The sequence below is a fragment of the Chiloscyllium punctatum genome, chromosome 18 (genome assembly GCF_047496795.1).
Source record: "Chiloscyllium punctatum isolate Juve2018m chromosome 18, sChiPun1.3, whole genome shotgun sequence".
In the NCBI taxonomy this organism is placed as follows: Eukaryota; Metazoa; Chordata; class Chondrichthyes; order Orectolobiformes; family Hemiscylliidae; genus Chiloscyllium; species Chiloscyllium punctatum.
This window is the reverse complement of record NC_092756.1, coordinates 83844330-83859313: the sequence shown is the minus strand read 5'-3', so window position 1 is coordinate 83859313 and position 14984 is coordinate 83844330. Positions and strand designations below refer to the sequence as shown.

The 14984-nt window shown below is 41.2% G+C and overlaps 1 protein-coding gene across 4 annotated transcripts in view; it reads right to left on the bottom strand.

Annotated features, from left to right (window-relative positions):
- Window positions 1-521: 521 nt before the first annotated feature.
- LOC140489255 (activating transcription factor 7-interacting protein 1-like) overlaps window positions 522-14984 on the bottom strand; it is a 184702-nt gene continuing 170239 nt past the window's right edge. For 3 of the 4 annotated variants that reach the window (XM_072588615.1, XM_072588617.1, XM_072588618.1), the window contains 3 exons: window positions 14136-14354; window positions 10879-10988; window positions 522-3697 (listed from right to left, as the gene is read on the bottom strand). In XM_072588615.1, the coding sequence (XP_072444716.1) occupies window positions 3281-3697; window positions 10879-10988; window positions 14136-14354 (746 nt within the window). In that variant the 3' untranslated portion in view covers window positions 522-3280. The remainder of the gene's footprint in view (window positions 3698-10878; window positions 10989-14135; window positions 14355-14984) is intronic. The other variant, XM_072588616.1, reaches the window with a different exon arrangement.

Genomic DNA, 14984 nt, shown 5'->3' with positions numbered 1-14984 from the left:
ACATAGTTCCCAATGATGCAGTATAAACCTCCCCTATTGTATTACATGGCAAGTCCACACAGAGAACACATAGGAAGCTATTTGACTGTTGGCTGGAGGAAATCCACAGTCCAGTACTGCCTTGTACAACATCCACATATATGCATTGACCAGCATGTTTTACTGGATGTCCAGCAGCTATATCAACTTACTTCCACATTTGCTTTGGACAATTTTGATTCACATCTGCCTGGTTGATATTCAGATAACTCAGCTGAAACTAGTATTTAAAAAGCTGCATCCTTCCATGTGACAACCATGACTTCCACTTATTAGTCTTTTAAACATGCAGGCTGTCTACATAAAAAGAACTGAGAATGGTGAGACAAATCAAATACATTGAGGAAAGGATTTTTGGGAGTGGTGGTGGTTTTTGGCGGGGGGGGGGGGAGGAAAGGGGGAGAAGAGAAGGAGGGAGTGGCAGAAGGGCAGATCATAGAAAACTAAATTCCAAGTTCAAATTTTAGTTATACACAAGAAGATAAAATTGATAGGTTCTTTATTTTCAAACTATAAACTTCAGGTTTTAGTGAACAAAATATCACTTAAAAGTAATTTGCAGGGCAACACAGGATGACATCACATTTCTGAAATACAACATCAGCACGTTTAACTTGCAATTGACAGTATACTACTTTTAACAAATTAAAAAAGCAATTAAAAATGGCAATACTTAATTACATTCAACATGTTCCAGCATTTCAGTGTTTAATCCCTCCCTGGGAGAGAGATTGTTTAGTATTTATTACAAATAGGTTTATCATAATTTATTTCTGTACCCTGTGGCTAGAAGCCTTCACAATTTAATAAGTGGAAATTGCAGTGAGTTAAAATTCACTTCTTCTACTGATGAAAGGAGCATCAGTTCCCAATATCGCACAAGTTGGCAGGTACTTGAATCCCTTTTCCATAACATGCAGTGCAATATACATTTGGTCTACAAGGAGTGGCATCATTTATTTCCCCAAGGTCCAGAGTGCTGTATCCTTGACAGATACCATGCAACATAGCGTCCATGCATCTGGTGACAGGCAGTGCTCTTTCAGGCAGTAACTTTGCACCTCAGCTGGTTGCAATCTTTATACCAGCTTATTGGGGAAGGAGGGAAGTCTTCCTATTATAGCATCCCTTCCCCCCCTCTCCCAACTTTGAACACCACACTGCAAAGCAAAACATGCTCTGGTTAACTCCAATGATGGTGAATATTCTAGAACTATCTTCCTTGAATTCAGCCCAAGAGCATACAAATACTGATGAAAATATTCTGGCTGTGAATGACAGCAGGGTGAAGCAGCAGCCTGGAGCAATCTCTTATTAAATTGCAGTAATATTTGACCAAAATGTTACCAGTACAGCCTTCAATGGAAATCAAGATTGTGCACAATTACATTTGTTGCTGTTCAAGGTTTGTGTAAAGATTATGGACATGAAATTTTTGCTGCTTTTCTCGTTTTATATAGAAATTCCTCAGAATTAGAGCAAATCTCTGGGTTCAGGTTAGTTCCAGGTCATATCTTGGCAGCTTAAAAACATCAGATTAGAATGTATCAACTTTTAAATTATGTGGGGAATGCGTTCAGGGAATCCTTCCTAAACAGGACACTATGTTACTCACATTATCAGTTGCATCTTAATTGAAGTCACTGAGTTAAGAAATATTTTGTTTTATTCATAAATTATTTAATTTACAATAGTTCAATGACGAAAGAATGCAGAGACTTTGTTGGATACTGTGCTGAGAATGACTTACTTGAAGAGTCACGATCCCTTAGTGACCAAGGCAGCAGTAGAACACTGACAAAACTGTCACCATAGAACACAGGATGCACAACTTACACAAAGCAAGTTGGGCTTGCTTTGTCACTTTACCATGGTCTGTGTAACCAGCTGGGATGCTCAGAATTGTTCTAAACAGTAAAGTTACATAAACAGTGCTGGCTGTCAACGTGCAAGCTCAAACACATCTGTGATATGTCCAATGTTGGCAGTCCAAAACAGCTGAAGAAAGTAACCAAAATGGGGAGAAGATAGCCTGCAACAATTTGCGGATGTTGAGTTCATTTTCTCTTCATGCTGACTGATGGGTGCAATGCCTCAGAGGACAAACAGGTCCTGCTGCATGCTCCCAAAACCCTGACTTGCCTTGACAAGCAAAGTGACTGGAGATTTAATTTGTGCTTACTGATTACATCAAGTAGGCATGAAATTTTGCTGCTGGCAAGCAAGAATATGTACAACATAGTGGCTTTAATGGGAGAGCAGGTCTGAAAATTTACATAGAGACATACACACACATATATATTCAAAAAATATTCATTAGACCAGAAAAGTGGTACTGATGAAAAGGGCTCTCTCAAAGTGTCAAACTCACTGTCCAGTGACCACATCACAAAGTACTCCTTTCACACTGATTAAAAATATATTTTGAGAATTTTATCTGTCTCTGGAGTGCACAGATTACTCTGATAACACATTTAACAAAAGCATTTGGCAAAAAAAAAACAGAATTTGCTTTTATTCATCTCCCACCCCCACAACACAGAAGCATCTCATTTTAAAAACTTGAAGTTTCAACAATCTCACTGGATATGGATGATGAATGAGGTGTGTCCAATTTCTTCAATGAGGCTCATGGTCGATTATAACACCTCTTAATAATCAAGTATGCAGTCCATTGCAAGTTGCATTTATTTCAGTATTTCAGAATGCAATAAAACTCACTTTCCTATGGTCACTGCTGATCAATTTCCACTGCTATTTGAAGTGATAACTAAAGTCGCAGTGAATATAGTTTAAAAAAATAACAATAAGATAATACATGTATGAATGATCATGTTAATGGTCTGTATCACACATCACATTTGGGAATGTTTTTCTTTAAAACCCAAACTAATGGCTGACCAGAGAATAAAGAAATGTCATTTGTTGCTGCTGCTTCATCAGTCACTATCACGTTTGTGTCCCAGTCAAACTGGGTCTATGGTGACAAAAGAAGCAACTTCTGTCTGGCAGCAGTAATACAGCACCCTTGGTGCAGTGTCCTGTCCTTTCTTTGCTGCAAATCAGCGTTGCCTAATTTATACTAGGACTCCCTTGTGTATTACAGTGTAGTGTACACAGATACCAAGAGGATCAGACAACTATAGAAAAACTACAACACGTCATGCATGATGTAAGAAAAGAAATGAAAAAATATCATTGTGGACCTTGAGGTTCATTGTCTTTGATTTTTTTTGTTGAATTAATTACTCTGAGTCGACATCACATCAGTCGACTGTGGATCACAGAAAGCCCCGTATCGTCCATAAATGTCTTTTGCTCGGACTGCAAAGTAGTACTTGCTTCCAGATACAAACTGAGTAAGGGTGCAGGCCATGGGAAGTGGCAATGCCTTGACTTCTCCAATCTTCTTCCATTGGGAAGGAGTCGTAGTAGCAGGATCTTCATGGTAGGCATAGAGATGGTAACTGTCCACAAGTGCACAAGACCGGTCCACTTCAAGGACACTCCACGACAGGACGATTCCATTTTGACTCTGAACACGGGCTAGCTTCAGGTGGGGTTTCTGGGGCGGAGAGGTATTAGCAGCTTCTGGAGGTAACCGCTGCGGCACTTGGGCCTCAGGAAGTGGTGCTGGGTGGATAGGTCGAGGTGGATCCTACAATCAAAACAGCTAATTGATTAGTAATTTCTAGACTCCGATCGCTGGCCAACAGAGGGGAGAGGGGGGCAGTGGGGGGAAAAGAGAGGCAGGAGAGGTGGGGGGCAGAGAGAGAGAGAGAGAGAGAGAGGGAGAGAGAGGGAGAGAGATGAGGGAGTTTGAGAGATGGGGGTCAGTGAAGGGAGAGAAGGGAGGAAACAGGAATGCAAGAAATAAATGAATGTTAGGTTATGAAGAGGTAGAAATCGAAAGAAAGAGGTTGGTATGGAACATAAATGCTAGCACAGATCAATAGAAAACAACTAGCCAAATTTCAATGCAAAAATCACAATTAATAAAAAGCAGAATCCAGCAGTTATTTCCCAATGGCAAAAGATTAGGAAGTACAGAATGATGTTTCAGCTGTAAATTCTTGATCAGATTTGCTCTAGGTGAGGTCTAATCAACTCAGACCACTGCACCTCAGGGTGGATATACAGGTCTTGAGGAGTGGTTATGGTGTAGGAGAATTATAACAGGGATTAAAAAGTTAAAATAGAAGACAGGCTGAATAAACCTAGTTGATTTTAGGAGATTTAGAGATTATCTGGTAAAACTAAAATAACTCACCTGTTAATGATCTCAGTAACAAACAAACAAACAAACAAACTAGCTGAGACAGGCCTGAAGGAAGGTGAAAATCAACTAGGAGAAAGTGAGGACTGCAGATGCTGGAGATCAGAGCTTAAAAATGTGTTGCTGGAAAAGTGCAGCAGGCCAGGCAACATCAAAGGAACAGGAGAATCGACGTTTCGGGCATAAGCCCTTCTTCAGGGCTTATGCCCGAAACGTCGATTCTCCTGTTCCTTTGATGCTGCCTGACCTGCTGCACTTTTCCAGCAACACATTTTTAAGCTCTGAAGGAAGGTGAACTCAAAATCAATAACAATTGCAGTGAATGTTCCTATGGCAGATGGTTTTACTATTAACTGAGTTGAGAATAGCGCTGAATTCCTGAAAGGGCTTACATTTTGATATAGTTGGGCATGGAAATGAAGATTCCTTTTTTGTTTTTGTTATCTCAAACTCTGTGACCAAGGTTATGGTGTTTGCATTCATTAGTGTCTTACAATGTTGACATCTTGAGCAAATTACTTGAGAGTACTGTTAAAAAGATTTAACTTAAGGGCAGAAGTAGTTTGAATCTGTACTGTTTGAATCATAAATTTGCATTAATTAATTAAATAAGTTGAGATGGATGGACAGGTGATGTGCTGTAGCTGTATGATGTGGGAGCTGGCCAATTCCATTGTGAATGGCAGTGACCAGGTCTGCAGCAAGTGTTGGTTTCTGGAAAAACTCCAGATCAGAATTAATTATCTGGAATCTGAGCTTCAAACTTTGTGGCACATCTGGAAAGGGGAAGAGTTACCTGGACACTTTGTTTCAGGAGGCAGTCGCACCTGGTAGATTAAATAATTCAAATTCACTAAGTGATCAGGGACAACAGGGTGCGAATGTAAGTGAGGCAGGTAGGGGGATTTGAAGTGCAGGAGCTTTAGCTGTTGAGCTTGCCCAACAGGTATGAGATTCTTGCTCCCTATACAGATGAGGGAAAGGGCTGTGGACAGGATGAGCCAGCTGACCACAGCACGATGGTGCAGAAGGCCATTCAAGAGCAGGGAGCAAAAAGACATGTAGTTGTCATAAGGGATCCTACAATTAGGGGGACAGATAGTATCCTTTGTGAGCCAGATAGGGAGTCCTGCACGGTGTGTTGCCTACCCAGTGCTAGGGTGCAGGTCATCTCCGAACAGCTTGAAATGATATTGGAGCAGGAGGGAGAAGATATAGTTGTGGTCCACAAGGCTAGGAAGGAGGACCTGTTTGGGGACTATCAAGTACTAGGAAGGAAATTGAAGAACAGGTCCTAGAGGGTCATAATCTCTGGATTACTATCCAAGCCACGTGCAAACTGGCATAGGGATAAGAAAATCAGGGAAGTAAACGTGTGGCTAAGAGAATGGTGTGGGAAAAGAGGGATTCCATTTCAAGGGACATGGGCATCAGCTTTAGGACCGGGGGGCGGGGGGGGGAATCTGTACTGTTGGTACAGTCTCCATCCTGAACTGACCTGGAAGCAGTGTTCTAGCAAAAAGGATAAACAGGGTGGTCACTAGGACTTTAAACTTGTCAGTCAGGGGAAGGGAAAGGGAAAGCGACGGGGAATATGGAGTTAGGGAGAAAAAATCTGCAACAGGTTAGCATGTGCGCAGGGTTTAAGTTCAAGGCAGACTAGAAATGAAGCAAAAAGAATGGATAACTTAGGACATATTACTAGAGACGTTGGAAATCATGAGGATAAGAAAATTAGCATTAAGGTGCTTTATCTGAATGCTCATGTATTTGTCACAAAGTAGATGAATTATCAGCACAAATTATCGTGAATGATTATGATATGGTAGGCATCAGAGAGACGTGGTCGCAGGGGGTTCAGGACTGGCAGTTAAACATCCAAAGATTTACAACATCGAAATGACAGGGAGGTGGGCAGAAGGGGCAGGGTTGCATTGTTAGTTAAGAATAAAATGAAATCTATGGCATTAAATGACATATGGTCAGATGATGTGGGGTCTGTGTAGGTGGAGTTGAGGCAAACAGAAAAACCATAATGGGATTATGTATAGACGTCCTAACAGTGGTCAGGATCAGGGGCACAAGATGCACCAGGAAATAGACAGGGCATGTCAGAAAGGCAAGGTCACGGTGATCACAGAGGACTTCAATATGCAAGTTGACTGGGTGAATAATGTTGCAGTGGATCCAAAGAAAGGGAATTCATGGAATGTTTACAGAATGGCTTTTTGGAACAGCTTGTGATGGAACCCACAAGAGAGCAGACTATTCTGGACTTAGTGCTATGTAATGAGCCAGCCTTTATAAAAAGGTCTTAAAGTAAGGGAACACTTAGGAGGCAGTGATCATAATATGGCAGAGTTCAGTCTGCAGTTTGAAAGAGAAAAGACAAAATCGGATGTAATGGTGTTACAGTTAAATAAAGGTAATTACAGGGGCATGAGAGGGGAACTGCCGAAAATTGACTGGAAGCAGGGAAGACAGTAGAGCAACAATGGCAGGAGTTCTGGGTGTAATTGAGGACACAATACAGAGGTTCATCCCAAAGAAAAGAAAGATTAATCGGGGGGCGGGGGGTAGAGGAGAAAATCAGGAACTGTATCAAACAAAAAAAGTGCCTATAAAAAGTGGCCAAGAGCATTGGGAAATCAGAAGATTGGAAGACTACAAAAACAAACAGGATAATAAAAACAGAAATAAGGAAGGAGAGGAACAAATATGATGGTAGGCTAGCTAGCCATATTAGAAAGGATTGTAAAAGTAGACATTGGACTGCTCCAAATTGATGCAGGAAAGCTAGTACTGGGAGGTAAGGAAATAGTTGAAGAACTTTAGTACTTTGTGTCAGTCTTCAGTGAAAGAATGAGTAATATCCCAACAATTAAGGTGTGTCGGGGGCAGAGTTGAGTATGGTAGCCATTTCAAAAGAGAAAGTGCTAGAAAAGCTAAAAGATCTAAAAGTCGATAAATCTCCTGGTCCCAACGGGCTACATCCTAGAGTTCTGAGGGAGGTGGCTGAGGATATAGCAGAAGCATTGGTTGTAATCTTTCAAAAATCACTGGAGTGAGGGGAAGTCCTAGATAATTGGAAAATCACTGTTGTAACCCCCTTGTTCAAGAAAGGGTCAAGACAAAAGATGGAAAATTATTGGCCGATTAGCCTAACCTTGGTTGTTGGTAAAATTCTAGAGTCCATCGTTCAGGATGAGATTTCTAAATTCTTGGAAGTGTAGGGTCAGATTAGAACAAGTCAGCATGGATTCCATAAGGGGAGGTCATGCCTGACAAATCTGTTAGAATTCTTTGAAGCGGTAACAAGTAGGTTAGACCAGGGAGACCCAGTGGATGTTACCTATCTAGACTTCCAAAAGGCCTTTGATAAAATGCTTCACGGGAGGCTGCTGAGTAAGGTGAGGACCCATGGTGTTCGAGGTGAGCTACTGGCATGGATTGAGGATTAGCTGTCTGATAGAAGGCGAAGAATTGGGATAAAGGGTTCCTTTCTGGAACGGCAGCTGGTGACAAGTGGTGTCCCGCAGGCTTCAGTGTTGGGGTCGCAACTGTTCTCTTTATATATATTAACCATCTGGATGAAGGGTCTGGGGGCATTTTGGTGAAGTTTGCCGATGATACGAAGTTAAGCAGGTAGTACTGAGGTGGTGGAGAGGCTGCAGAAAGATTTAAAAAGTTTAGGAATGGTCCAGGAAATGGCTGATGAAATTCAACTCAGCAATTGCAAAGTCTTGCACTTTGGGGGGGGAAAAAAAGAATACAGGCATGGACTATTTTCTAAACAGTGAGAAAATTCATAAATCCAAAGTACAAAGGGACCTGGGAGGGCTAGTCCAGAATTCTCTAAAGGTTAACTTGCAGGTTGAGTCTGCGGTTAAGAAAGCAAATGTAATGTTGTCATTTATCGCAAGAGGGTTGGAATATAAAAGCGACGATGTGCTTCTGAGACTTTATAAAGCTCCAGTTAGGCCCCATTTAGAATACTGTGTCCAAATTTGGGCCCCACACCTCAGGAAGGACATACTGGCGCTGGACCGGGTCCAGTGAAGATTCACGGATGATCCCTGGAATGGTAGGCCTAACATACAGTGACGGCTAAGGATCCTGGGATTGTATTCATTGGAGTTTAGACGGTTGAGGGGTGATCTAATAGAAACTTACAAGATAATGCATTGCTTAGAAACAGTGGACACTGGGAAACTGTTTCCGTTAGGCGATGAGACTAGGACCTGAGGGCACAGCCTTAGAAATTAGAGGGGGTCAATTTAGAACAGAAATGAGGAGACATTTCTTCAGCCAGAGGGTGGGCCTGTGGAATTTACTGCCACGGAGCGCAGTGGAGGCTGGGACGTTACATGTTTTCAAGGCAGAGATTAATAAATTCTTGATCTCGCAAGAAATCAAGGGATAAGGGAGAGTGCGGGTGAGTGGAGTTGAAATGCCCATCAGCAATGATTAAATGGCAGAGTGGACTCGATGAGCTGAATCGCCTTACTTCCACTCCTGTGTCTTATGGAATCATGATTTGAACCAGGAAATGGTACAAGTAAATAACAGACGACCTAAAGTAGTAGGGTTCCTGACCAAAACACCTATTTTACAGCTGGTTATCCTGGCAGTTGTGAAAGCTTTATTATGTATTGAAAGAACATATCTTGTTCTCCACCTGAAAAGGAACAACTCTGAATAAGAAAGTTAACTTCAGTATGTCAGGTCAGGGACAATTTAACAATTGCATATAAGGAAAGGGAAGGTACATCACTTGTACACAAGCCAGCACCATTCATCAGGCTACAGGACTAGCCAGGACGTGTGTAGCAATTCCAGAATTCATTCCTGGACCATGTCGGGATGTGACTAGCCTCACTCATTACTTTTTTCTTGATTGGATTACATTCCAGTTTTTGTTGCAATGTGGAAATACCAACTGTGCAGGTCTGCCCATTTAACACACAATGAGTGTACAAAAGAGTCAGAATGAGAAAATACAAATGAAAACAGATTTCAGTTTCTCTCTCATGTACCTTGCCTCTGGTCAATGCAGATTGTCTCAGTTTCAGAGGTTAATGCTATAAATCATCCATATTTCTAAAATTTGTAATAAATTTGAACTGGGACTCAATGATCCACATCATTAAGATGTCCTCGATTGAAGGGGATTTTGTTGTGGTTCTGTTTGCCAAGCTGGGAATGTGCGTTGCAGACGTTTCATCCCCTGTCTAGGTGACATCCTCAGTGCTTGGAAGCCTCCTGTGAAGCGCTTCTGTGATGTTTCCTCCGGCATTTATAGTGGTTTGAATCTGTCGCTTCCGGTTGTCAGTTCCAGCTGTCCGTTGCAGTGGTTGGTATATTGGGTCCAGGTTGATGTGCTTATTGATTGAATCTGTGGATGAATGCCATGCCTCTAGGAATTCCCTGGCTGTTCTCTGTTTGGCTTGTCCTATACTAGTAGTGTTGTCCCAGTCGAATGCATGTTGCTCGTCATCTGCGTGTGTGGCTACTAAGGATAGCTGGTCGTGTCGTTTCGTGGCTAGTTGGCATTCATGGATGCGGATCGTTAGCTGTCTTCCTGTTTGTCCTATGTAGTGTTTTGTGCAGTCCTTGCATGGGATTTTGTACACTACATTGGTTTTGCTCATGTTGGGTATTGGATCCTTCGTCCTGTTGAGTTGTTGTCTGAGCATGGCTATTGGTTTGTGTGCTGTTATGAGTCCTAGTGGTCGCAGCAGTCTGGCTGTCAGTTCGGAAATGCTCCTGATGTATGGTAGTGTGGCTAGTCCTTTGGGTTGCGGCATGTCCTCGTTCTGTTGTCTTTCCCTTAAGCATCTCTGTTTATGAAATTGCGTGGGTATCCGTTTTTGGCGAATACATTGTATAGGTGTTTTTCTTCCTCTTTTTGCAGTTCTGGTGTGCTGCAGTGTGTTGTGGCCCTTTTGAATAGTGTCTTGATGCAACTTCTTTTGTGTGTTGGGGTGGCTGCTTTCGTAGTCCAGGACTTGGTCTGTGTGTGTGGCTTTCCTTTATACGTTTGTGGTGAATTCTCCGTTCGGTGTTCTTTGTACCATCACATCTAGGAATGGGAATTGGTTGTCCTTTTCTTCCTCTCTCGTGAATCAGATTCCTGTGAGTGTGGCGTTGATGATCCGGTGTGTGTTCTCTATTTCTGTGTTTTTAATGATTACAAAAGGTGTCATCCACATATCTGACAACCAGAAGCAGCAGATTCAAGCCACTATAAATGCCGGAGGAAACATCACAGATGTGCTTCACAGGAGGCTCCCAAGCACTAAGGATGTCACCTAGACAGGGGACAAAATGTCTGCAACACAAATTCCCAGCTCGGCGAACAGAACCACAACAACAAGCACCCGAGCTACAAATCTTCTCACAAACTTTGAAAGGGATTTTGTTTTGCAGGGTAGCAGAAAACAAAGTTTCAGGTTTCTCTTCAAATATCGAGGTTAAACGGTCCAATCCACAATCCTGATTGTAGCTAACATTATTAATAGTTAGTTCCAATTGCCTGAATACCAACGCTTAGAAAGCCTTACCTGTGAAGGCCGGTGATGGACTGTGAACTGAGGCATATTTGGCATCACAGGAATGGAGATTACATTGTTCACTATGTAAGATGTCTGAGGCAGCCTGACCGACACACCTGCTATATAAAAAGCAACATATTAATTTGAAGTATAGTACATACCATCATTCAACATTGGTATGGGGAGTGAAAGAAGGTTGGGTGAGGGCCAATGAGAATGACTGGCTATCTAGGCATCATAAAGAGGCTTTTCTATTGCAGAGGACTTTAAATTTGGAGCATACTTTATTTATTGTGGGGTCTTTGAAAAATGGCCATAATGATTGCAGTATTTGAAACTGAAACAAAAAGAATTACTTTGGGAAAAGGTGAAGATCAGGAAAAAGAAGGCGAAGAACTGGATAAGCTCTCATCTAGTCAGTCAATAGCGACATTACATGCACTACAATACTATTCCAAAGAACAAGTGGCTATGGTGGATTAAACAGAGCTGTGAAAGTAAATGTGGAGACTTTCCTTGGTAGTACTTCAAAATGTCACTGGTAAGATTCTTTACATTCTGGTTTAATACCTAACAGAATTTATATACCTGATGGTTACACAAATGCACAGAATAGCACAACTGTTACTAGACCACTAATGAGGGTTCTTATAACTTACAAAAATGTCAAAATGATAAAAGCCCAACTGGTTCATATTGCCGGACTTTTACTTTCATGATGAAAAGTAACTAATTGAAAAATAATTGAAGGCATTTGACAGTTTAAATGCTAAGAAAACTTTTCCTTTGGCAGAAGAATACAGAACGTTGTCCAGGTTTTTGGGTAATATTGGAATTGTGCAAGAAAGGGGAGCGAATGTCATCTGTTATTTTGTAGAATGGGAATGCAAGTTCAGAAGATCAAGTTAATTGCTTCCCCTTCCTATTCCTTACACTTGAGTTAGGCAACAGGTAATCTCAGTAATAGGTGAAAATTCAGATGGAATGCTTAATTGAAGATACTTTCCCTGTTGCTGATTCTCTCGATCCACTGTCTCTCCCATACCTTTGCTATCTCTTTACTCAAAATTTACAAGGTGGAGGATTATGAAGGTGGATCAACATTCACAAGGATAGACAGTTATGACAAAGCATAAGGAACTTTTCTCACATTTGACTAACACAACATGTAAAATGCATTTTTTTTATTGTTCATTTTTGCTAGATATTTGGTCAAATGCTCATGAATCAAAATCCCCAAGGTGTGGAATCAAGCCATTCAGCCTATTGAGACCACACCAACCCTCCAAAAAGCATCCCACCCAGACTCACCCTCTACTCTATCCCTGTAACCCTGCATTATCTTTGGATTGTGGAAGGAAACCAGAGCATCCACGCAAACTCTACACAGACAGTTGTCAAAGTGTGGAATCAAGCCTAGGTCCGTGGCACTGAGGTAGCCAGTGCCAACCACTGAGGCCTCGTGCCACCCTGCTCTGCTAACCACAGTCAGTCATTGGGTTCTCTCCAACAGATGGGACAGAGGAGTATTAATTGCTGTGGACATATGCAAGCCCAGAAGCTATAGCCAGACAATTTAAACCCAGTGGTGGGAAAGCTTTCAAAACAAAAAAAACACACAGCAGAACAAAATTAGCAGTCACTTAGACAAGGATGTATTTATTCAGGAATATCAACACATGTTTATTAAAGGCAAAAGTAGTGTTTAAACAAATTTAATTGAGATTTTTCAATAAAGAAAGTTTTGGCAAGGGCAAGTTGATAAACAGTGTGTAGATTTCAATAACACCATTGTGCCACATAATAGGCTTGACAGCAACAACTAATGTCCATGAAGTAACAAAGACAGTTAGTATGGATGCAATTTGGCTTGAGGAGGATGTATTCTGGAGTTTCCAGAGGTAATTACAACGACCACAATTTTTTCTGTACATATGTATATGATAACTAAGACTTAGGTGAAAATTTAAAAATTTACAATAACAAATCTTGTATCACCACAACATTTCCACTTCAAGAGGATAGACTTGTAGAATGAGCAAATATATAGTGGATGAAATTTAGTGCAGATAAATATAAATGTGTATATGTTTGCAGGAAACAGCTGGAAAGTCAGTGTAACTAAACAATACAATTCTAAAGTGAAGGGATGAAGGAAGAGACATATTGAGAGTGTAATTAGAGGCACCTGGGATCTTATGCTTCATGCTTCTGTTCGTAAAACACAAGAGCAAGAGGATTTATAAAGAACCTTTATAATTCAGTGTCTCAGCCACAACTGAAACACTGGGCTGGAATTTTGCTCCAAGATAAATAGTTCGAGTTGGGAAATTACATGATAGGCAATGGGGACTGAGGAGGCTAATGCAACCATTTTATAATAGTACTGTTAAAAAGAGCAGTCCATTTAATTCTTGGATGTGGTGTTTGATCTGGTCCAAGTGGCACACCTCTTGGTCGATTGCTCAGCAAGTTAATTTTCAAATGCCATGAATTTCTACTCCATTCAGGCAACAGCATGAATAAGGCATTCTGGATAAGCTTCCAACTGCTCATGCTTTCAGAAGAGCTACTTGCTAGATGAATGGTCTCTACCATGTTGAAACATCACTGGAGTGGAGGAAAGCCAACATGGCTCATGCCTGTCCAAAGACATTGGCATGTTATGAATGATCTGGAATAGGGAATGCTTTTCTGGTCCACAAACCAGATTTGCTGCCATTATGATTCTTGGCAACGCTTTCCTGTTAACATTTACTGCTGTATATTGCCACTTCCATAAATACTGCTCAATTTTGCTATGTCATCAAAATACTATTACAGGTTCCATTAGTAAGTGGGCGTCTGAAGGTCTTTTCTGAATTCTTGCTCCCGATCCAGAAAATGAGGACAGCAGATGCTGGAGACCAGAGTCGAGAGTGTGATGCTAGAAAAGCACAGCAGGCCAGGTCGCATCCAAGGAACAGGAGAATTGACTTTTTGGCATAATCCCTTTTTCCTGATCAGGGGCTCCTGCCCCTCGGATGTTGCCTGACCTGCTGTGCTTTTCCAGCACCACTCTTGACTCTCGATGCAGTCACCAATTTAGTCAATAAAATAAACTCAACTGACTGTGTGGAATGCTACAGGCTATTTACTAGCTTGTTTAAATAAACACTGACTATTCTTAGGCAATAAGATGATTTTGGAAAACAAGGATTGGGAATGGTCTGTAAGACTGGGTCCTTACAGTAAACAAGAAGAAAACAAAATATATGTTTCCTTACCACTAACTGGAGGCTGAGGACTGGGCTGTCGTATAGCCTGGCTCTGTGTTGTGACAGCCCGCACTGGATTGTGACTTTGGTATGGAGGGGGTGATGTGAAAACTGTGGGGTTTGAGGTTCCTCTTTGGAGAGTTGGAAGTGGTGGTCTCACAGGGGCCTGTGATGTCGGTGGAGGCATCGGAGGACGTTGGTGCTGAAGTACATTAGCACTTGTTTGCCCTTTAAAGAGAACACATTAAAGATCTTCCCATAATCGCTCTACATTTTAATTGGAGCCGATTTGTACAGCCAAACCCATTAAAGACACTAATTTATATTGCATCTTTCAAAACCCCAGGATATCCTAAAATATTTTACAGCCAATTAAGTGCTTTAAAATTAAAATACAGTTGCTGAAATGTAGGAAAAACAAGACAATTTGTGCACAGTAACCTTTCATGAACAGTAATGTGATATCATTATTGAGCTCTCAACATTCTAAAAACGTGCTAGAACAAACATGCTAAGAGACCAAAAGCAATCCTCTACAGGTACCATGTAATCAAATAACAGACAATTTAACTTTTTCATAAAATGTGTAAATGCAAGATACCAAAAATGCTGATAACAGCTGTATAATAGAGCCATCAACTTCATGAAGGTTATGGAAATAAAGAAAAAAAAAGTGTTTCTAGTGCACTTTTCCCAACTTCATACATCCCAAAGCACTTTACAGCCAATTATTTATTTTTGAAATGCAGTCACTTGTAATGTAGGAAACATAGCAGCCAATTTGTGAACGCTGAACTCCTGCAAATAGTAATGCAATAATGACTAGATAATCTGCTTAGTGATGTTGGCTGAGGGACA